The 21,319-nt window shown below is 70.6% G+C and overlaps 1 protein-coding gene across 3 annotated transcripts in view; it reads left to right on the top strand.

Moving 5' to 3' along the window:
• BAIAP2 (BAR/IMD domain containing adaptor protein 2) overlaps positions 1 to 21,319 on the top strand; it is a 50,107-nt gene that overhangs the window by 15,850 nt on the left and 12,938 nt on the right. For all 3 annotated transcript variants that reach the window (XM_054593239.1, XM_054593241.1, XM_054593240.1), the window contains exons 4-6: positions 11,944 to 12,005; positions 12,276 to 12,347; positions 12,787 to 12,924. In XM_054593239.1, the coding sequence (XP_054449214.1) occupies positions 11,944 to 12,005; positions 12,276 to 12,347; positions 12,787 to 12,924 (272 nt within the window). The remainder of the gene's footprint in view (positions 1 to 11,943; positions 12,006 to 12,275; positions 12,348 to 12,786; positions 12,925 to 21,319) is intronic.

Here is a 21,319-nt window from a genome sequence, read left to right as displayed (position 1 = left end):
GGCCGCCGGGGTGTGCGTTCCGCATGGGGCCTAGTGTGCGCTTGCCAGCGTCCACGTGACGCCGGCGTGCGCCACGGCGCCCCTTTGCACCCTGTCCGCTGTCATCAGCGCTACTCCAGCCGAAGTGGTCGGGCTGCTCGCACCTGCGGCTCAGGAGCCTCGGGGCTGTGGGGTCCTGCCTGAGCTCCACCCCCACCAGTCAGACCCCACCCCCCGGCCCCAGGGCCTGTGCTGGTCCCCGAACAAGCCTGCATCTGGGACGGTCACCCCCAGGCTGTCGCATCTGGCAGGTGGCCTGTGTTTGCAGGGGTCTGTCGCGTTTGTAAAGGACCTGTGTTCCCCGACCGCGGGCGCAGGTTTCCCAGCGTGTGCAGCCTCAAGTCGCCTGTGTCCTGTCACACTTGAGAGGGCTGTGCTGCTCCCCCCGCCCCCGGACGGGGCTCCTTGCTTCCGGGCGCTGTTCTGCTTTGCGCGATGGCAGCCCGTGGGACTGAACGCATAGAGTGCGCGTCACACAGCCACCTCTTCTCGCCGAGCTGACGGCCTTGCGCGGCAACCGCGCCTGCCCCTCGGAGCCCACCCTTGACCTACTGCGCCCCTCCCCGAGTGCCGCTTCCTCCTGCCATTCCGGCCTGCGGTCCCGGCAGGCCAGGCCGTTCCCGGGGGCGGGGGCAGGAGCGAGGCGGTGTCCCTGCCGCAGGCAGGATGAGGGCCTTCACGGAGGGGCCCTGGGGAGGCGGGCTCTGCCCCAGGCGCTCGGCTCACACTGACCGCTGTCCTAGGCCGGCGCCAGGCCCTTCTGACCAAGTGGAGACCGACCGCAGACTCAGCCTTGATGCCCGGCAGAGCGGGGCTGCCCCACTGCCCGCGCCAGCCCGGCACCTCCGGGTGCGACCCTGGTGCCTGGGGGCCCGGGGCCCTGGCCGCTCCTGCCCTTGTTTTTCGGACTGACTCCCCACCCCCGTTCTTTGGTTCTCCCGCCTCCGCTTTCCCGTTCAGGGTGGAGGCTCATCAGAGGCAGCTGCGGCCCTGCTTCCTGCGGGGACAGTCCCAGGCACGGCGGGGTCAGCTGACCCTGGCGCGGCCACTGTGTGGACGCGGCACCCCGCCTGTGTCCTGCAGAGCCCTGTCCCCCTACGCTGGCCAGACGCACTGCTCGGCGGGGGCCCCACGCTGCTCGGCGGAGAGACTGCGGCCTGCAGTTCCCCATGGAGGTCACGGCCTGTGCGGCGGCCGGGCTGCCCCTGGCCGCTTCCCTGCGGCGCCTCTGCCTTTGGTCCCAGTGGCCTCCAAGCTGCCGAGCGCGGGACGCGGCCGGCTCTCAGCTTCCCCAGCTCCCTTCCCTGCGGTGCGTGGGCTCCGCGGCGGCCGGCTTTCTCCGCTCCTTTTGACAGGCAGGCTGCTGCGTCAGGAGCGCAGGGCTACCTGAGTCCCGAGTCCCGGAACCTTCCGCTGCCCTGCTGCTCCCCTGCCGGCTGCTGTCAGCGCCTGAGCCCTCCTCAGCCCCGCTCCCTCGGGTCTGCGTTCAGGCCTGTCTGCCCGGAGCCGCTCCCGCCCCGCGGGCTGACGACAGAGCTGGCCGCCTGGTCTGCGGATCCCAGGCCCCAGGCCATCCCTGCTGCGTGTGCGGACGTGGGCCTGCCCCTGGGCCAGGCAGCGGGGCAGCGGCCGCGGCGCTGGGGGCCAGGTCTGCGCGCTTGGCCTCTGCGCTGGGCAGAGGGTGGCCGGCAGGAGTCCCTGCCTCTCCAACTCTCCTAACCACAGGTGGCCAGAAATGCTGCCAGCCTGGTGGGGGCACAGTGCAGAGGATGTTTCCAGAAGGTTCTAGCAGGGGCTAGGGAGGTCGGGTGTGGGGTCCTGTTCTCTTCGCCGCACAGGAGGGCGGTGTGTCAGGCTCAGGGAGCTCCCCTGGGCGGCTGCGTCCCCGCGGCCGCCTCCCGCCGGGCCGGCGGGCGGAGCCCACGCAGCCCCACACACCTCCCCCCGCCCCCCGCTCCCGGTCACAGTCACGCCTGGGGACATTCTAACTCGGGCAGAAGCAGAACAGTGAGGAGGGCTCAGAGCAGGGTGCGCCTCTTTCGTCTGAGCCCGCCGCTGTCCCCTGGACGTCCCTGGTGCCGCCTATCCTGCTCTGTCCCAGCCTCTGTCGGCCTACGCGGGGTGCGGGCGCTGGGGGGCTGAACGCCCGCAGGGCCCCACCTGGGTTCTGCTGCCCAGCCGCCCGCGAAGGGTCTGGCCCAGACTCGCGGTCTGTGTCCTGTTGATTTTCGCCCCCAGCATTAGCTCCGGGCGCCAACTATTGATGCCACTCCGGTCCCCTGCTTGGGGGAGGGACACTGCACCCCTGGGCACGTCCCACCTGCCACCAGTGCCGGGCTGCAGGCAGCGCGCGGCCGGGCCAGAGGTGGACGGAGGACGAGGTAGGGGCCCCGGGCCCCGGGCGCGACCGTGGGCAGGCGGGAAGGCGGCCCGGGCACTCCGTGCTGGAGTGACGCACACAGGCAGAGGGCGTGTAGCCTGCCCTTTGGCCCTCCCTGGCTTTGCAGGGAGGCTAAGGTTACACAGCCTCTTGGAATGTTCTAGGCTTTTCAGGAAGGCGGAACCGTCGTCGCAGTGAGTGGGGCACAGCCTTCCCTGGCCCCTCTGTCTCATCCCGTTGGGGCTGGGGCTGTCCCGCCCGAGCTCCTGGCCGAGCCTCGCCCCGAGAACTCTGTCTGCACGGCCACAGGCCGGCCGCCGGGCGGCCGTGGCGGTGGTTCCTCACCACGGCCCGAGGCCGCTGCTGTGTGCTCTGCCTTTGAAGAGGCCGCTGTTTGTGACCCGGCATGTTGGTGCTTGCAGGGCCGCTGGGCGCCCTGCACCCAGGAGAGCGGCGGGAGCTCCATGCTGCTTGGCCTCGGGCCGGGGTGCTCGCTGGCAGGAGGCGGCTGGCTCCCAGAGCCTGAACTTGGCCGGGGTTTGGCCCCTGAGTCACTGGATTAGGGTGGGGGCCTGAACACCCGCGGCACTTGGCTGCCATCCACACGTGGTGAGTGGGGAGCAGGGCCCGGCGTTCCCAGGCTGGCCTTGCGGACTCGCCCTGTGGGGCACGGGGCCCCCTCGTCCCTGCAGCCTGCCAGGGGCATCGGGGGCCTTCGGCGCTGTTGCTGCGGTGTGCGCCCGGCCCCGCGCGGAGGGACTGTGCGGTTTCGCTCCCGCGGGGTCTGACTCAGTCTCCGCGTCGCCCAGCCCCGAGGGCCCGCGATGGCCGTGGGCCTTGGGGGCGAGAGCGTCCCTGTGGCGCCTGGAGCCGGGAGGACCCCCCGCCTGCAGCCTGTCTCCGCCCCGCTTTCCGGCTGACACCACGCCCCTCCCCACCAAGGGGCACCCTCAGCTCCCAGAAGTGGCTGGTGCAGAAGCGGCCCGGGAACCCCGGGAGCCGAGACCACGCTGTGCTGGCCGTCCCCGGGCCGCGCCCGTCTGCTGGGCTTGACACAGCTCCCTGCCCCAGCTCCGTTCTCCCGCGTAGCTCAGTGTGGACCCCGAGCAGGTCCCAGCAAGCCGGGTGGCAGCGGAGGCAGCCCCTCCTGCCCCGGGCTGCATCCGCCCAGCCAGCGCGGCAGCTGAGGAGCCGGGTGCAGGGTGGGGCTGTCCCTCCCGGGCCTCCAGGTGCCTGCTCTGCCCATCGTGACGAGCGCGTCGTGTGCCGGGCAGTGAAATAATGTCCCAGTTGGACCTTGTGTTCCCGTGGTGGCCCTGGTGGGGTCAGGAGCGATGGCACGGCACGTTGGCCTGTCCTAGGCATGGGGGGCTGCTCGGGGCAGGCGTGGGCGGGGAATAGCGACGCGTGGCTGGTGGGGTACCGAGGACAGGCTGGTGACCGCGGGGCCTCCGCCTGGTGCCTGGGATGACCGTCAGCCCCCCCCAGCCTGAGCCCGTCCTGCTGGTGGCGGGCTGTGCGGAGTCTGTGAGGGCCCTGCCCGGGCCCTTTCCCGTCGGCCTGTTCCTGCTCTGAGAGGGAACGTGGGGCTGCCCCGAGGCCTCACGCGTGACGCCCCGCGGGCAGCTCTCGACCTCGGCCGGTGTGGCCCGAGCGCCCGGGCCATCCCCAGTCCCGTGACCTGCCACGCTCCCCTGTGAGGCCCCGCTGACCGCGGACCTGCCCGGCACCCTCAGCAGCCCGGTCGCGGGAGGCGGAGAGCGGCACCCTCGCCCGCTCTCCAGCCGGGAGCCGGCCGCCCCGGGGGCCCCCACAGCAGTGGCTGCGGGCGGGGGCAGGGCTGGCGCAGGGGCCTCCGTGGCAGCTCTTCACCCATCCCTGGGGGTGCCGGTCCCTGGGGTCCCGGGTGCTGGCGGTGGGCTTGCATGTCAGAGGCACTGCTGACCGCTGCCGCCAGGGACCTGGTGCACGGATGACCCGTCCTCTCCCGAGTGGTTTGTTCCTGTTTGTGTCTTGGAAGGTTTAGAGCAAGTTGGTGCCTGAGGGACCGTCCCCAGGACAGTGACAGTGCTCGGGGGCCCAGGGGGCGGGTTAGCAAAGCCGCCTGCGCTCACAGGAGCCGGTCCTCCGTGGCTCCTGGTAAGGAGGGAGCAGCAGCGTGTCCCACGCCTGGGGTCTTCTCTGAGCTGGGGAGGGTTCTGCGTGGTTTCTGTCCCCAGAGAATGGCTGTGCCTTGGAGAAAGGGGTGTGGTCCCCACTCTGCCACGCTTTGGGCCTGGGTCGCCCCCCCGGGCCACGGGGCCTCCCGTGGCCCGGCGCCGAGGCTCGCTCTGCCCGGCAGCCTTGGCCACTCTCCTCCTTGCTTTGGGGGGAAACGTGGAAGGAAAGCCCACTGCACCGCCCACAGCGCACATCTGACGGGCTGCGTCGGGCGGGCGGAAGGCGAGGCCGGCGGGCCCCGCGCGGACTCGGTGGACGAGGGAGCGGGGAGAGGGCCTTGGGGGGGCGTCCTGCCCCCTGAGCGTGCCCATCGCCTGGTGCTGCCGAACGCCCGCCCGGCCACGGCCTGTCCTCCGCCTGTGGGGATAGGCATCGGTTGGGCCGAAGTCCACGCTGAACCCCGTGTCCACCTCTGCGCGTCGTCCGGGGCTCAGCCCACACGCCCTGTGTCCTCTGGCTGGCGAGCCCCCTGGAGGCAGCCCCCAGCTGCCTGCCCCGTGACTGCACGTGCCTGAGACGGCTCCGAGACCCAGACAGGCGCCCGGGCAGCCGACCTGCAGCGGGGGTGGGGGTGCAGGCCCGGCCGGGGGGCCCGGTGGAGGCAGCCCGCCTGCCTGCGCGGGGCGGGGCTGGGCTGGCCTTTCCGCTCCTCGTTCCTGAGGCTGGGCCCGCGGGCACAGCACTGGCACAGCCCGGGTCTGCTCCACGGAGCACGTGGGTGAGGAGCACTGTCTGCTCTCGTTGCCATGGCAACTCAGCCGTTGCTTTCTCTTGGTTTCCCCCACTCCACCCACCCCCACCCCCTTCCAGTTTTTGCCTTTTTTGTAGTTGGGAGAAGACCCCCACGAGCTTCTCCCAGGGAGGACGAGCCCGGGGCCGAGAGGGCAGCGGGCTGGGAGCGGGGCCTGCGGGGCCCCGGTGCCGTCCGGGCGGTGTCCCGGCCCTGCAGCCCTGGGCCGTTGCCCTGTCCACAAAGCTCTGCATTCCTGCCTCGTTCAGCCCGTGCCAGTTTGCTCCCCGAGATGCTGTCGCAGTCGGGAAGCCACCGGGATGATCCAGCATCACGGATGTCTGCTTCAGAAGGTTCCAGAAGGTCGTGGGCACTTCCAGCCAAGTCTGAGGAGCTGAGCCCTTGGCCCAGAGCCCCTCTTCCCCCGGCAGGGAGCGGGAGCTCTGGCTCCCCCCAGGAAGAGAGGCACTGAGGGGGCGCTGGCCCGCTCGGTGGCCACAGCGAGCAGGAGGAGAGCGGCGACCGCTCAGCAGTGACGGGGGCCCGCCTGCTGGGTCCCTGCCAGCTCCGAGGACAGGGCTGGAGGCCGGGTCGCTGAAGGAAGCCCAGGTGCCCCTCAGTGTCCCCAGCCCACCCTGGGGCTGCTGAGGACTCTTCCACACACGGCTTGGCCCAGGAGGCAGGAAGGAGGGGCGCCAGAGACTCCCAGCCACCGGGTCCACCACACATGGGCACGCGCGTCTCGTGGCTGCACAGTCACGGCTGTGCTGGGCTCAGCTCCGCCTCTCCCGGGCTGGTTGACGGAAGCCCGGAGCTGGTGCCTGGGTGGGTCGGGGGTCCGGCAGGCCTGTGGCTGCTGCGTTCTCCCCGTGGTCCTCGCCTGCCCCCAGGCCCACGAGGCGGCGCGTGCTGGAATGGCACGGGACACTTGCGCTCCTGGCACGTGGGGGGCGGGGTCTGGAGGCCGTGCCATGGTGCTTCTACTAAACTTCAAGCAGTTGAACAAAAGATGTGTGTGCGTACACGTCTGTCCGTCTGTCTCAGCAAAGGGGCAAACGTGGCAGAACTGGGGACTGGTGAGTGGGCGTTTGCAGCCTTGTCCTGACCACTCTGCTGCAGGTTGGAAGGCTTTGCTGGGAGGGGACTGCACTCCGTCTCCAAGACACCGAGGAGGGTGGGCCCTGCAGAGCCATGACGCGTGGGCCTTTGATGGGAGCCTCCGGGTGTGGCTGTGAGCGGCCGCAGACCCACCCCAGCGCCTCGGTGCCAGCGTTGGGTCTCGGCGTTGCCTGGTGCCCCGAGCAGGAGGCAGGGCCACGCCTGTGCTGGCCTGGGGCTCAGAGCAGCAGCAAGAAAGGCCTGTGGCCACCTGTCGCTGCCGCTGGGCTCTGCCCGATGCTGGGCGCTCTCCCTCTTTGCCCCCCAGCCGCCCCCTTCCGTGTCTGGGCTCCTGGGGCTCAGGCTTCTCTGGGCACCTGACCTCCCGTCTCGTCTCCAGGCCTGCCCTCCGGTCGCGCTCCTTCCTGGGTCTGCTGGTGCCCCTGCCCCTCGCTCAGCCTGTCCCGTCTCCCTCCCCGGGGAGCGCGTGCAGGCAGGGCCGCTGGCGACTCAGGCACTGGAGGGGCCCGGCAGGGAGCACAGGCTCCTGACCGCCCTGGGCCGGCCTCCGCCACCGTGCGGCGCAGTGTGAGCGCGACCCCGGCCGAGACCGGGTGCCTCCGTGGGGGCCACGGCGCCCATCGGGGTGCCGGCCTGCAGCCTCCCGTCCGCGCCCTCTGAGGCCTCGCCCCGTGGTTCACCTTGGCCTCGGGGACCTTTCATCTGTTCCCAAAGAGCCCGGTTGGGGGAAACATTCAAATGGTTTGCCAGTTCTGAGATGGCATTGTGGGGACCCTGCGTCCCTGAGCTCGTGTGAAGCGATCGAGGACGCCCCGCTGTCTCGGCGGCCGGCTCAGGCGGGCTGCGTGCTCGGTGCTGTATTCGGGAGTCCCGGAGGAGGGCCCTGGTGGTGGGCGGGAGCTCCAGCGCGAGTGGCTCTGCACCCGGGCCCCTCGGCCCCTCCCGGGAGCCCGGGTCTGGCTCATGCCCTCGGCTATCCTCTGCGGAGTGGGGCCGCCCCATGGGGTCCCCCTGTCCTCAGCCGAGCCGTGTGCAGTCCAAGCCTTCTCTCCCCCTGGGCGGAGGGCGGGGTCTCCTGTTCCTGCCCTTTCCTCCTCGCTGGCACCCGCGGGTCCCCCGCTGCTGGGCAGCACTCGCCTCCTTGTGGGCCCTTGTCCTGGCACTGCGGCTCTTGCCGGGGGGCCTGTTGGGAGTTTCTCAGTAGCAGTCGATGGTAGAGTAAAGCGCTTGAGGGGGCCCCGAAGGAACAGCCCTGGGGTCCCGTCTTAGCACAGGATCCTGAGGTGCGGTGGAAGCCAGCCCCTGCTGGGGGGCCCACGCAGGCAGAGCCCCCAGGAAGGCGGTCCTCTCCCCGGCTGCTTAGCCTGCTGCGGGAGTGCTGAGTCCCCTGGCCTGCGGGGGGGCCCACGGCTCACGGGGCCTCAGTTCTTCGCAGGTGCAGCTTCAAGGGCGGTGTCCCTGCGCGCCTGCTGGGGACGCGGGCTGGCCTGGAGCAGGAGGCGCTGGGGGGCCTGGGAGGGGCTGCTGCATCCCAAGGGCCTGGGCTGATCTGGGGCACCCCCGAGGTGACCTGGAGGCTCTGGAGCCCGAGGCCCTGACCCCCCTCCAGTGGTCGCGCAGCAGCTGGGGGCGTCTGCTCGGCTCCCTTGGGGTCTGCTGGCCTGTGGGCTGTCATCGTAAGCAGATGGGGAAACGTGGAAACGCGTCGCATTGTGGAGACCGACTGTACGCGCGCCGAGGACTGTCGCGAGACGGAAGCGCTCCTGCCGAGAGCGGGCCGCAGACGAGACGAGCCGTCCACGCACTGGAACGCGGCGCGCCCTGCAGGGGAGCGAAGCCGGTGGGGGCCGCCGTGCCGCTGGACCTCGGGGGGCTGCCCGGCCGGGAGGCGTCCCGCTGGCTGCGCAGTGTGGGGGTCCACTGGCACAGGGGCGCCGATGGCGAGCGGTCACTGGCTGCCGGGGCTTGGGGCAGTAGGGTGTGCTGATGGGGGTAGGTTTCTTTCTGGAACGTTCTGGAGTGGGGGTGGTCCCCACACTGTGAGTGTTCTCGAGGGGCACACTCAGGCCCGGGCGCCAGCGCTGTCTTTGTCGGGCGCTGCGCCCCCACCAGAAGGCTGGGCCGACCCCTGCTGCCCCGGCTGGACCGCCCCCAGGGGCGAGGGCTCCGGCCAGGCTCCCGATCTCCCGCCGCTGCACGTCAGCTGTCGTCACTGTCGTGTGCAGCCGAGGCCGTGGTGACCGTCCCTGTGTCAGCTGCGCGAGACAGGGCCTGTGTTCAGCTGCCATTTCCCGCCCCGTCCCACTCAGCGCAGGGCACCGCGCTGGGGGGCAGGGGCATGTTCTGCGTGCACCTGGGTGCGCGTGTGTGCGTGTGCGTGCCCCCACCCCTGCTCTCCCGCTGTGTTGCCTCGCAGGCTGAGGCTCACCCTTAACCTGAAAGCGCGCGGCCGTGTTGGAGGTTCCCGGGACGGGGGGCTGTGAGGCTCGGAGTGGGGAGTGTGCAGGGAGGGGACTCGCCTCGGGGCGGGGGGCGGGCACGCGCTCAGGTACCTCTGCGCTCCGGCACTGCTGTCCCACCTGCGCCCCGCCTGTTCCTGCTGCCGGCGCCGCCCCTCGCCTTCCCACCTTGTGCGCTGCGGGGCCCCAGGCCGGGGTTCGAGGCTTCTCCTGGTGTGTCGGGGCCGCTGACCCGCGCCGCCTGCCCGCTCCAAGGCGGTCCCACGGAGGGGTTCCTGGCTCTAGCCCCCCCGCACCCCTGCTCTGGCGAGGCTGGGTCTGCGCTGCTGTTTTGAAGCCGGTTTTTCGGGTTTGGGACTTAGGTGTGCTGGGGACCCAGGACCTGGAACCCGGGGCGAGGCGTTGGCACGGACCCAGGAGCGGGGGAAGCGCGCCCTTCCCGGTGCGTGGGCCTGGGCCGCACCGTGTAGGGGGCGATCGAGGCACAGCTCCGCGGCCCCTGGCTCCGAGGACCTTCACCCGCCCTCTCCTGGGACCCGAAAGGACGCTGGGACAGGGGATAAGCGGTGCTGCTCCTGGTGGCTGAGGTGTCCCCCGCCCGTGGTGCGCCTGGCTCGGGGGCGCAGCCTCGTCCCGCTGGCAGGGTGACCGACCCCTGGGGCGGCTCCTGGAGCGCCGGGTGGCTCGCCCACGCTCAGGTCCCCGCCCTGTGTGTGTGGTGGGCGTGTGCCTTCGGTGGCCGCTTCGACACACGGTGTGAAAGGTCCCTGCAGGCTGCTGTGTGCGGCCACTGGCTGGCAGCTGCGGGCGGCTCCCAGGGCGGGGCCCAGGCTGGTGGGGACCCCACGTGTCGGAGTGTGTGCGCAGCGCCAGGGCGGCGGTCTCACGCCGTGTCGGCAGCGCTGGGAAGCCCGCTCCTCCAGGGCGTGCTGCCTTGGGTTCCCACGTCTCCGACGTCCTCCTGAGCTGCCATGGGCTGCTTTTTAAGGAGACGCGTGTTTCTGGTTTGATATTGAGGCGAACTTATAATTCTGAGGCCTAAAGGGTGTGGCTGCCGGCACGTGCGCTGTCCCCGTGGGGACTCCGCTGGGCCTGTGGGCCTGTCGCCGCTGCCTGCCGGGGCTCATTGACAGCCTTGGCGCCCCTCGCGAGGGTCATGGGGCGGAGTGAGGGTCGTGCTCTCGGGCCAGGCGGCTCTGTCCAGTTCAGAGCGGCCACCCCAGTTTAACCGAGTCCCAGAGCCTGCGGCCCGAGGGCTGGGAGGCGCAGCAGGGCCCTGGCGTGGGAAGACCCGCCTCGCAGGGTCGCAGAGCAGGCCCAGGCAGCTTCCTGCCCGGAGCTGTGGCTGTCACCCCGTCACCCCAGGGACCTGGCAGGACTGGGGAAGGCAAGGAGAGGCAGGAGGCCTGTGTTCACCTTGGCAGCACTGCTTCCTGGGGAGTGAGAAGTGGATCAAATACCGCAACGCCCTGTACTGCTAACCCTGCTGTCCTCTTCCTCGTGACGCTGGTTAACCAGGGTCACTGAGAGTCCAGCCTGACCTCGTGCTCCTGCTCTGAGGCCTTTACAGCCGTGACCGAGTCCAAGTTTCCCCCCGGAAAACAAACCCGCCGAGGGCGCCGTCCTGCTTGGCTCTCCGCTGGAGCGTCTGGCGTCCGCACCGTGCGTTTGACTTCATGTGCTCTCGTTCCCTCAGCGGGCGGCTGCGAGGCCGCGGCGGCACCCAGGGCCCCCCCGCCCCAGCCGCGGGGTCCGTGCTGGGCAGGGCCAGGTGGCAGCAGCCTGGCTGTGTGTCATGGGGTGTCCTGGGCCAGGCCCACTTCTCTCTGTCCGGCAGCTTCCCTTCCGCAAGGACGGGGACCAGGCTCCCTCACGGCGCCCTGGCCCTGATCCTCCTCGACTCGCTCCCTGACCCCTTGAGCCAGGGGCTCGGGATGGGGCGGGGGGACAGGGGCGGAGCGAGGCCTGTCCTGCCGGGGCTGGTCAGCCTCCGCGCGGTGCCTCCGCGTGGCTGACCACACGTGGGTGCAGCTCCACCCAGCAGGGACAGGGCCGGGGCCTGGCTGCCAGGTGACTGAGCGCCTCGGAAGCCCGCGCGTCCCCGTCTGTCCTCTCTCAGCAGTCACCTGTGTCTGACGTGAGGCCGGGCCCCCGGGCTCGCAGCCCTGCCGTGCTTGAGCGCGCAGGGGGCTTGGACCGGCAGTGGGTGGGGCGTGGGGCGGCTGCAGCCCTCATGGGCCCTCGGGAGGCAGCGTACTGGGCCCCACTGACCGGGCACCGGTTCCCCTGCCTGGGCGAGGCAGGGGGCCTCGTGGGCTGTGCCAACTGGCAGGGGTCTGTCTGAGGTCCCTCGTCGTGGTCAGGGCCCTGCGAGACCCGGGGCCATCGGGGCGAGCCGGGCGTGGGGCCGCCGCGGGGGGTGGCCGTGCGTTGGAGGGCAGGGCCCTCCCGGGGGGCTTCCTGCAGGGCCCTGGGAACTCGGCTTCATCGGGGGTGGAGACGGTTCTCGTGGCTGCCCCTAAAAGGGCCCTCTGGGTCACGTGACCCCAGGCAGCCCAGCTGTGAACAGGGGAGGGACATGCCGGTGCCGGCAGCACTCGGACAGGGTTTGCCAGAAAGTGCCGCCCTTGCGGATGGGGCACAGGCAGCGGCTGCCTTGGAAAATGGTCCTCGGCAAATATTTGCTGACCAAGCACACACTGTGCTCCAGTCGCGCCGTGGCGTGTGTCCAGGGGCGGGGGGTGTTCCTCATGCCCACGCTCCCCGACATCCCGGCGGGCAGTGGCCCCTGGTGACAGACAGCCGCGTCTCTGTGCGGACCCCTTCCTGCGGCTCCGTCGCTCCTGCAGACACGCTGCGTCCCCCAGGCCCTCGGCGTACGGTCGCTGCCTGCCGCCAGCCGGCACCCCCCAGGTCTGCTGCCTGCTCCTCGGCTGTGGCGGGGCTGACGGGACACCAAGGGGGTGCTGACGCCTCTGTTCTTCCCCTCCGTCCAGGAGACGTCCTCTTCCAGATGGCTGAGGTCCACAGGCAGATTCAGAACCAACTGGAAGAGATGGTGAGACCCAACCCTCGGGTGGCCCCGGGTGGCACTGCGAGCAGGCGGGCAGGCGGGCGCACGAGGCCAGGGTGGCCTGGCCTTCAGACTCCCGTCCAGCACCCCTCCCGGCGCCTCCTGGCCCCGCAGGCCCACCTCTTCCTGCACGGCCATTGGCTCCGGGTCAGACAGGCCCTCTTTCCCAGGGGGTGGTGACTGCTCCTTGCCTGCCGGCGCCCCCCACCCCCACACAGCGGCACTGACTCGGGTCTGCCTGCCCTCCCCGCGCAGCTGAAGTCCTTCCACAATGAGCTGCTCATGCAGCTGGAGCAGAAGGTGGAGCTGGACGCCAGGTACTTGAGTGTAAGTAGCCCCGCCTGCGCCTGCCTGCTCCACTGTTGGCCGTTCGAGGGCCTGCCTCCCTTGGGGGGTCTCTGCTCCCTCCGGCCCCAGCGTCCCGCCCACTGCAGACAGGATGCAGTCCTGGGGCGAACCCATGCCCGGCGCTCCCGCGTCCACCTCTCGGCTGTGTTTAGTGAAGGCGGTGACATGGGGTTGCCGTTCCGTGGACCCCACACGCTCCCTCTCTGACCTGCTGTCCCTCAGCGACCCTCCCTCACCTCCTGCGCCCCCTGTGCCGTCACCTCCTCAGCCGGACGAGAGCGAGGGGTGGGGCTCTGCCGCGTCTGGGGCGCGGAGCAGGGCAGGCGGGCCGGGGCTCGCTGGCCCCCTCAGCCTGGCTTCCGTCCCGGGAGCGAGGGAGAGCGGGGCTCACAGCCGCCTGGTCCTGTCTGTGCGCCAGGCCGCACTGAAGAAGTACCAGACGGAGCAGAGGAGCAAAGGCGACGCGCTGGACAAGTGCCAGGCTGAGCTGAAGAAGCTGCGCAAGAAGAGCCAGGGCAGCAAGAACCCGCAGAAGTACTCGGACAAGGAGCTGCAGGTAGGACCCAGCGCCGGCTGCAGGCACACGCGGGCCCGGGGGGCACTCTCCCGCTGCACAGGGGCTGCCGCCGGCGGGGCCAGGGCCCTTCTCCGGGCAGATTGCAGGGGCGACAAGTGCCCTGTCCCGGAGCAGGAGCGGGCAGGGCAGTGTGGCCCGGGACCGCCGCGCCCTGTGCCCTCAGCCTCGGCGGGCGCTGTGGGGCTCTCCAGCCCCAGAGCAGCGGCCCAGATGGGCTCTGCCTGCCCCGCCCTCTGCATCCCGGCCTCGGAGGGCGGCCCCAGCCTGTTTCTCTAATCAAAGCGCACTCGCCCGCCTGGGCCTGGGCCTCCAGGCACGCGGCCTCTCCGCGGCCCTGCAGCGTGAGGCAGATGGCGCTGGAGGGCGAGGGAGGGGCCAGCCCCGGAGTCCTGTCACTCAGCATCTCGCTCAGGTCGCGGGTGACGTGTGCCGAGTGGGGCACGGCTTCTGGACAGCAGGGCCCCTGAGGGGCCTGGCCTGATGCACCTGAGTCAACAGAACCCCGGCCAGGTGACGCAGATCTGGCCCAGGACACCTGCTCTCTGAGGTCACGGAGCTCAGAGGAGGAGGAGAAAGAAAACAGGACGCCCACTTGTTTGTAAAGAAAACATCGAAAAACAGCTCCCCCGCCAGCCAGGAGCGGCCACCCCTGGGAAGCCCCGTGGGGTGGGTGTGGGGGCGGCTCTCAGCAGCGACCCCTCAGCTCCTCGAAGCCCCGCCCTTCCTGCCAGCCGCCGGGCCGGCACACCTCATGGGGCACCACGCACGCCTGCCCGCTGCCGACTGGGCACGTGTGCGTATGCGCGCGCGTGGGTGGTCTTGCGGCGCTGGGACCCTGCTTCCCACGAGGGCCTCTGACTGCGCCCTGGGACTGAGCCCTGTCCCACCTGCGGAGCCCGCCCCCGCCCCCGCCCCTGCAGAGTGTGGTGCACACAGGCAGACCTGAGCGCTGCGCCCCTCCGTGTCGGGGGCTCCGGTGGAGAGGACAGACTGGGTGACAGGTGGGGACAGTGCCCCATGCGGGAAGCAGCCCTGTGCAGGTGGGCGGGGCGGGGGCTGTGCGGCCCAGCGTCGGCCTCTTCTGGGCGTCTCTCAGCCTCGCGGAGACGCGGTCCCTGCTCTCCAAGTGTGCCCGCCAGGGCATCCACAGTCTTGCGGGCTGCCCCCCACCCCCCATCGCTGCCCAGGCCCCGCCACGGTCTCAGTGGGCTCAGTGGGCTGCCCCAGAGCGGGCTTCTAGGTGGAGCCTAGGAACGCACGCGTACTGGGGCCGCTCTGTGCTCGTCCCACCCTCGCTGAGCTTTGCGACTTTGCTTCCTGAAACCCTTGGCCAGGGAAGTGTCCCCGCTGCCCGGGAGAGAAGGAGCACCCCCAGCGCATCTGCTTAGAGCCCTAAGGGAGCCCCAGCACTGGCCGGGGACGGGCGGGATGCGAGGCGGGCGCGTCAGGCTCTGCTGCCTGCTCCCCGCCCCCCCCACTCTGCGCAGCGCCCGATGGCGGCAGTTTCACTGAGCTGCAACCTGCGTGCCACATGGTCCATCCCCTCAGAGTGCGTGGTCCTGGGTCGTGATCACACTCAGAGCCCCCCACCCCACATCAGAGCCCTAGCGCCGCATGGCGCAGCCGGCCCGTGCCCATGAGCAGCGACTGCCTGAGCCGCTGTCTGTGTGGACCCGTTCCAGACGTGTGTGTGGATGGGGTCACGCGCAGGTGGTCTTCTGCATCGGGCGTGTCGCGCTCAGCACAGCGTGCTCAAGCTTCGCCCAGGCTGCAGCGGACTCAGATCCGTCCCGAGCCGGGCCCTCCCCCTGGCCAGCGGGCGCTGCCCTGAGCAGCTCCGGGAGCCGTCTGGGTCTGCAGCTAAAAGGCAGAGGCCTCGGCCAGTCTCCCCTGCTGGGAAGGGCCAGGCCAGCAGCTGGGGGCGCGTGGGCGGGGGGCCGCCCCGAGGCCAGACCCTGTTTCTACCGAGTCAGCACAGCCCTGCTGTGTCTGCTTCTGCCCGCATCCCAGGGTCTGCATGACTGAGACTCCCCGTGCCCGGGCTCCTCGGTGCAGCCCTGCCAACCCCACAAAGCTCTGTCACCGGCAGCCCCCACCCCTACCTCCCCGAACTTACAGCAGCTTTCCTCCCCCGGCGGGGCTGCCCCCACCTGGGCACAGCCGCCCGGCCCCGGCAGTTGGGTTTGGACCCCAGCTCTGCCCTTCAGGTGCAGCCGTGGCGAGCTCAGGACGCTCTTGGTCTCCGATTCCCGCTTGGAGGGTGGGGCACCTGCCCTGCCTCCCTGGTCTAGCAATTGCCCCGCCCTCCCCTGCGCCCTCGGTCAGTCGCTTCTCCAGGCTTCCTTTCCCCAGCTGGCCCTTCGCCTCGGGCTTTACCGAGGCCGCGGCACCTGCTTGTGCCCCTCGGTGCCGGTGCGGCACGGGCCCCGCCGTTCCAGTCGTTCATTCAGGGGAGGCAGAAGGCCTGCTCTGGCGCTGAGGCCTTGGCTCCCCCGCGGTGTAGCATCCCAAAGCGTGTGCCAAGGAGGCCCACGGCCGCCCGGTGGGGGCTGTTTCTGACCCCCGCAGCCTGGCTTAGGGCCACAGCGGCTCAGGGCCCCAGCACCTGCGCCACGCCCTGCAGTTGCTGGAGCTGCCGGGCGTCGTGAGCTGCAAAGACATGTGCTCCAAGGGCTCCGTGTCGCCTCCCGGGCACCCAGCGGCGGGGCGCCCTGGACCTCAGCAGCTGCTCCAGCCTGGAGCGGAGACAGGAGGGTCAGGCATGCCCACGTGCTGTCACCGGGCGGGGGCCGGGTCCCGGGTCCCAGGTCCCGGCAGGTGTGGACTATGGGCCTGCGTCCCTGAGCCGAGGGAAGCCGGACCATGGCCCAGGCGGTGGGCATGGCCTGGGGAGCGCCTTGGGGGTGGGGCCTTGGCACAAATGGTCTTTCGTCTGGTCCTTCTGGCGACCCTTCCGCATCCTGGGGGCTTTTGTGCCCTGCGGGCCCCTCCCCTGCAGCGCAGGACCCCACGGGGGGCGTAGGGCTCCGCCTGGGGACCCTTGAGCCGCACCAGAGCCCAGCCTGCCTCGAGCTGCCCCACAGGCCCCCTCAGAGGAGGAGGAGGCATCCCCAGAGACTCGAGCCCACATGACTGCTTTCTCAGGCGTGGGCGCCACGTGGCTGCGGGCGTGGGCTTGCTCGGAGCTGGGCGGCGGGGGCTGCTTCACGAGCGTGATGGTTGGGACCACCTAGTGCCGCCTGGAGCCGGGCCCGCCGGCAGCCCCTGGCCCCGCGGAGCTTCGTGGGCAGGAAGCGTCCGTGAGGGCGGCGTTCGTGGGCCACCCGTCCAGCGCAGGCCCTGCCCGCGCTGCCCTCCAGGCCCCCGCACTGCTGAGCGCGCCCCAGGCGCGTCCCCTGGGCCCGTGGCCCGAGTTGCACCGAGGACCTGTTGACCCCAGTGTGGCAGCCACCGTCCGTGAGGCGGCGAAGCGGGTGGGGGAGGGCGGTGCAGTCGGTTAGACTCCTCCCCAGAGAGGAATGTGGGGCGTCCATCTGTCCGTCTGTCCGTCAGTTGTGAGCTCCCCTGGAGTGGGACTGGGTCAGAGCCGGCCGCTTTCAAGAGCTGCTGCTAATTGAGACTGAGGTTTGGGAATTCCACGAACCGAATTGGTTCTAATTATAGGTCAGGGAACGAGTACGCGGAGGCACGCGAGCCGCGAACTGGGGCGGGCGGTTCTCCCCAGAAGTAGGGGCGCCCCCAGGCCGCCCCCCGGCCAGCACCCCCGGTCGCCGCTGGTGGGCCTGCCGTCCGTGGAGGAGACCGTGGTGGGGGATGTGGGGGTCTGTGCCCAGAGGCTCGTGGTCACCCCCCTTCTCTGGTGGGCCTGTGCCTTTGGCCTGTGTTCCCACCACCTGCAGGTCATCCTGGCTGCAGCCAGCCTGTGTCCGGGGCTTCCGGCCGAAGGGTCCAGGCAGGCGTGCGGCCGGCCCGAGAGCTGCTGTTCTGGGCAGGCCGGTCGGGCTCGGGGCACGGTCTTCCTCCTGGAAGCCCCGGGGGACTCGGGTGGGGATCCTCCCCGTTCTCGTTTCCCTCGTCCCCACCCCGAGCCCAGCTTCGATCAGGACTCGCTGAACCTGGGCTGGGCCTGCGCCCCGGGGGGGCACAGGGCTGTCGGAAAGCGCGGCAGTGGCCCCCCATTCTGAGGGCGCGCGCTGTGGGGGGGGCAGGCCGGGGTCCCGTGTGTCCTTCCGACCCACCTACAGGCTCTGGGGCCTGAGGGAGGAGCTGCCGAGGGCTCCAGGCAGCGTTGGGCCTCAAGTGCAGAGGTGGGGGAGCGCCCAGGGAGCAGAGGCGGGAGGCGCCTGGGCGGGCGTGGGACCCCGGCACTCTGGCACGCGTGCCATGCGGAGCGCCAAGAGCTGAGGCCCCAGGGTGGTGGGGCATTCGGGCGGCCCAGCCCTGGAGCTGCTGGCTGGTGGGGGCAGGCGCAGGGTGGGCCTCCCTCCGCTGGGGGCTGAAGGTGCCCCGGTGCCGCCCTGCGGGGAGGGCTCGCTCAGGTCCAGGTCTGCCTTCCACGCCCCTCTCTGACACCGTGGGCGAGGGGTGCGGTGCCAGCCACGAGTGGGCCTTAGAAGGCCGTGGGGCCAGGCACCGGTGGCCGCGCAGGCAGGTGAGCGCCCGGCCTGGCCTGGCCTTCACCGCATCGCCCCCGCCCCCCCTCGTTCTGGAAGGGGCGTGCGTCCCGATCGCGGTCTGAGAAAGGGGAACGCGCCTTCTATTTAAGGGATGTGTAATTAAAAAGGCAAAAACAAAATAACCGTAATTTAGGTCGGCAGGAAAGATAACAGCAGAGCGTCCCGTCCCCGCAGGGCGTCAGACGAGCGCTGGTGGCTGGAGCCCTGCGCCCCCACCTCGCCCTTGGCCCCTCAGGCCCCTGGGTGCAGGCAGCCTCCGCAGGCGAGAGGCCGGGACCTGGCGGGGAAAGGGGCCTCCGTGTCCAGAGGTGGCATCAGGACACTCAGGGCCCCCTGTGGGGATTCTGCCTGCAGAGCCCGGTGGCCGGGAAGGACTCTGCTCCTCTGAACCGCAGGGCCAAGCCGCTGGGGCCGTCTGAACTCCCTGCCTCCCCGGGTGGGCGCCGCCTCGGGCCGTGCAGGCAGGAGCGCGGAGCCTCTGCTCTTGGAGCCGGGAGAGGCTTCTGAGGGCAGCACCAGACGCGCTGCGTCTGTCACTGCACGCCTGAGGTGGGCACGTTAAAAATGGGGGGAGAAGCAGGGGAAGTTGGTTTGAACAATGTATCTTATTTAGCTGAATATCCCTGGAGTGGTTTTTCAACACATAACTGTATAAAACCAGCAATGGAACACTTGGCGTCTTCCTTTCCCGATAAGCCTTTGAAATCGTGCGTGACGTGGGCACCTGCAGAACCTCCGTGGCCGCAGGAGCTGCCCGGTCGGGCGCCGCCCCCTGGGCGACACGGTCTGGCCCTTCCCGCACATCCCAGATGTGGAAGCCGCAGCCCAGAGCATTCAGGCATCAGAGTGCGCCGTTGACTGGCCCCCAGGCTCCAAGGGGCAGAGCAGACCCCAGACCAGCCAGTGTGGATCCCTGACACGCTCCCTGGCAGCCGCCCCGGGCCACGGCTCAGGGGTGCCCATGGTTTGCCGAGACCCATCGCGGGGAGCTCGGGGACAAGTTGGTCTGTGCGTCTCAGGCCCTTTCAGGGCACCCAGCTTGCTGGTGTGGGCCGCGGCGGCCCCGTGCCCCTCCCTGGGCTTTTGTCAGCTCGGCTGCCAGCACGTCCCGAGGGCCGGTGTGCAGGGGCTGGGCGGAGCGTGGGCAGCCGGCATCTGCGGGTCGTGGACCACTTGCCAGCCTCGTGACAGCGGTGCGCCCTTCCTTTCCCCGGAAAGTGGGGGCTGGGCTTGTGGACAGGACGGCGGCCCCGTCGCCCCTCTGCCCATCCCCAGCTGGGGCCCTGCTCGGAGCTGTTGTGTTCAAATGGGACTTCAGGGCCCACCGAACTGTGGCACACCCGTGGCCCCGCGGGGGCGGGGGACCTTCACCCACTGACCTCTGTCCTTGGCCTGAGTGCCAGGCCCATCAGACCAGGGAAGGGGGCACAGGCCTGGCCCTAAGCCCCAGGGAAGCCACTGGCTGCAGCCAGCTGGTACCCAGTGACCGAGTGCAGCCTGCGGGGCGGGTCCCCTCGTCGTCAGCTCGGAGTAGCAGTCCGCCTGCGGCGGCAGCCTGGTGCACTCTCACGCATGCGCCGCTGTTCAGGGGGCCTGAACGTGGGAAAGGCGCAGCGGCCCAGCGGGGGAGCTGCAGCCGAAGCCGTGCGGGGGCCTGTTCTAGAAGGCCCTCCCCCACCTCTGAGTCACCCCGGCTTTGGCTGGGAGAGGGGACTCTGCACCGATCCCTCTTCTCGGATCACAGGCCGCTCCGCCCCGGGTGACTAAGTGGGAGCAGCCTGCGGGGCTGAGGCGCTTTCAGCCTGGCGTTCCTCTAGCCGTCACCATGGCGCCCGCTGAGCGGGGAGGGGCAGGGGCGGGCGGGACGGGGCGGGGCCTGTTGCTCAGTCGTCGGGGGTCAGGCCCAGTTTTGCCCGCTGCACTTGCCCAAAGAGCTTGGATGCTCTGCTTTTGGGGGTCCCTCTCCATCCCCCTCGAGGGGGGAGCGCCTCACGTGGCCTAGATTTCCGGGCTCTGCCTGGGAGGTTGTGGTCCCTCCCCAGCAGCAGCTGGCGGCCCCGCGTCCTGGCTGGCGAGGGCCCTGCCCTGGCCGGGGCGCTCCGTGCTGCTGCTGGGCGCTGAGCGGCCCGAGACCCCTGGTGGAAGGCGGCAGTTCTCCTGTCCCCACGGCCCCAGCTGGGCGGGTGGCCGCCTGCCAGGGCTGGGCAGCAAGGGCGGCATTTGTCCTGCCTGCCTCCCATCGGGCGTGGTCCCTGGGGAGACCCTGCTGAAGCTCCTGGTTTCCTCTTGAGACCTGTCTTTGAATAAGTGGAAATATCTTAAAAATAAGACACCACGCCTCCCCTGCTCGGGCGGCTGCCAGCCCCTGCTAATGAGGCCAGCGCCCTTGCCGATGCAGGGGACGCGACCGCAGCCTGGAAACCCAGAAACCGTCCGCAGGCCCGCTGGGTGCCCGGGGGCCTGGGCTCGTGAGGAGCTGCGCTCAGCAGCGGGCTTGCGGCCGGCGCACCCGGGGGGCCGCGTCCCGGTTCACGGCGTCGCTGTCCTGGGGTAACTGCTCGAAGCTCTGCTTGTTCTGCTCCACAGCCCCCACGTAGAGGACGCTGGCCACTGCTCTGGGCGGCCTCCCCGGACCGTCCTGCCGGAGGCCGCTTGCCCCTCAGGCCTGGGTGTGGGGACTCCGCGGGCCTAGCTCTCCTGAGCCCACGCAGCCCCCGGAGCTTGCCAGGCCGGTGTTGGGGGGGATGCTGGAGCCGCCCCCAGGGACGCCAGGCAGTGACGGCCCGAGGGCAGGGCGGGCGGGGCCGTCTCCTGGAGCTCCTCACGGGGCCGCCCCCGTACGGGCCCCTGGGCCCCGGGCTCAGCGCCCCCCGCCCCGTGTGTGAGGACAGGGGCCGAGGAGTGCTCGTCCCCGCTGTTCCCGACGGTCCCGGGGCGGGGGGAGACGTGAAGTAGACCCCGCAGGGATCTTCCAGGTGGGTGAGGGTGGGGGCGCGGGGGTGTGCATCAACTCTCCCTGCACTGAACCCCCCAGCAAGCCCCTCCTCTTCCAGACCTTTCTACCCAGACTGTCCCCAGCTCTGGGCGGCCACACCTTCCCGTTCTCCCAAGACCCTCAGGGGCTTTGCGATGAGCAGCCCCCTTGGCAGGCGCCCTAGCGAACGCTGTAACCAGGCGACCTCTAAGGAGTCCTCCCAGCCTCCCCCGCCGAGCCGTGCACGGTCCCCAGGGTGCCAGGTCTGCAGGCTCCCATCCCCGTGTCCTGCCAGCGCTGGGGCAGGAGCAGGGGGCACGCGCAGGGTAACCGGAGGAGGGGTCCTCGGAGCCGCGGAGGCGGGGAGAGCGCCCGCCCCAAACCCCGGCCAGACCCTCGCCTGGGCTCAGACCTTCCTCCAGGGCTGGCCAGCCCGCCTGCCCGCCCTCCCCAGGTGCCGTCCTGGGTCCCCTCAGGCACATCGGGGTCTGGGGTCAGGGCCTTATTCCTGGGGGTTGTGGCTTTGGTCTGGTGGGGGTGGCTATTTGAGGTGCACTTAGGCCGCCCTCAGGGAGCTCACTGCGAGCAGGTGGGTGGCCTGCAGGGCAGAGAGCGCCAGGCTGCGCGGGTCCCGTCCTGGGCTGGTGTGGCCCGCTCCCCTGGCAGAGCGCAGCCTGGCAGCAGCGCTGGGGGTGGGCCCCCAAGGCAGGTCCTCGCCCCTCCA

This window comes from Pteronotus mesoamericanus, unplaced genomic scaffold (genome assembly GCF_021234165.1).
Source record: "Pteronotus mesoamericanus isolate MK-2021 breed Mesoamerican mustached bat unplaced genomic scaffold, CSHL_Meso_final scaffold_408, whole genome shotgun sequence".
NCBI classification, from domain to species: Eukaryota; Metazoa; Chordata; class Mammalia; order Chiroptera; family Mormoopidae; genus Pteronotus; species Pteronotus mesoamericanus.
This window is presented reverse-complemented; position numbering and strand designations above follow the sequence as displayed.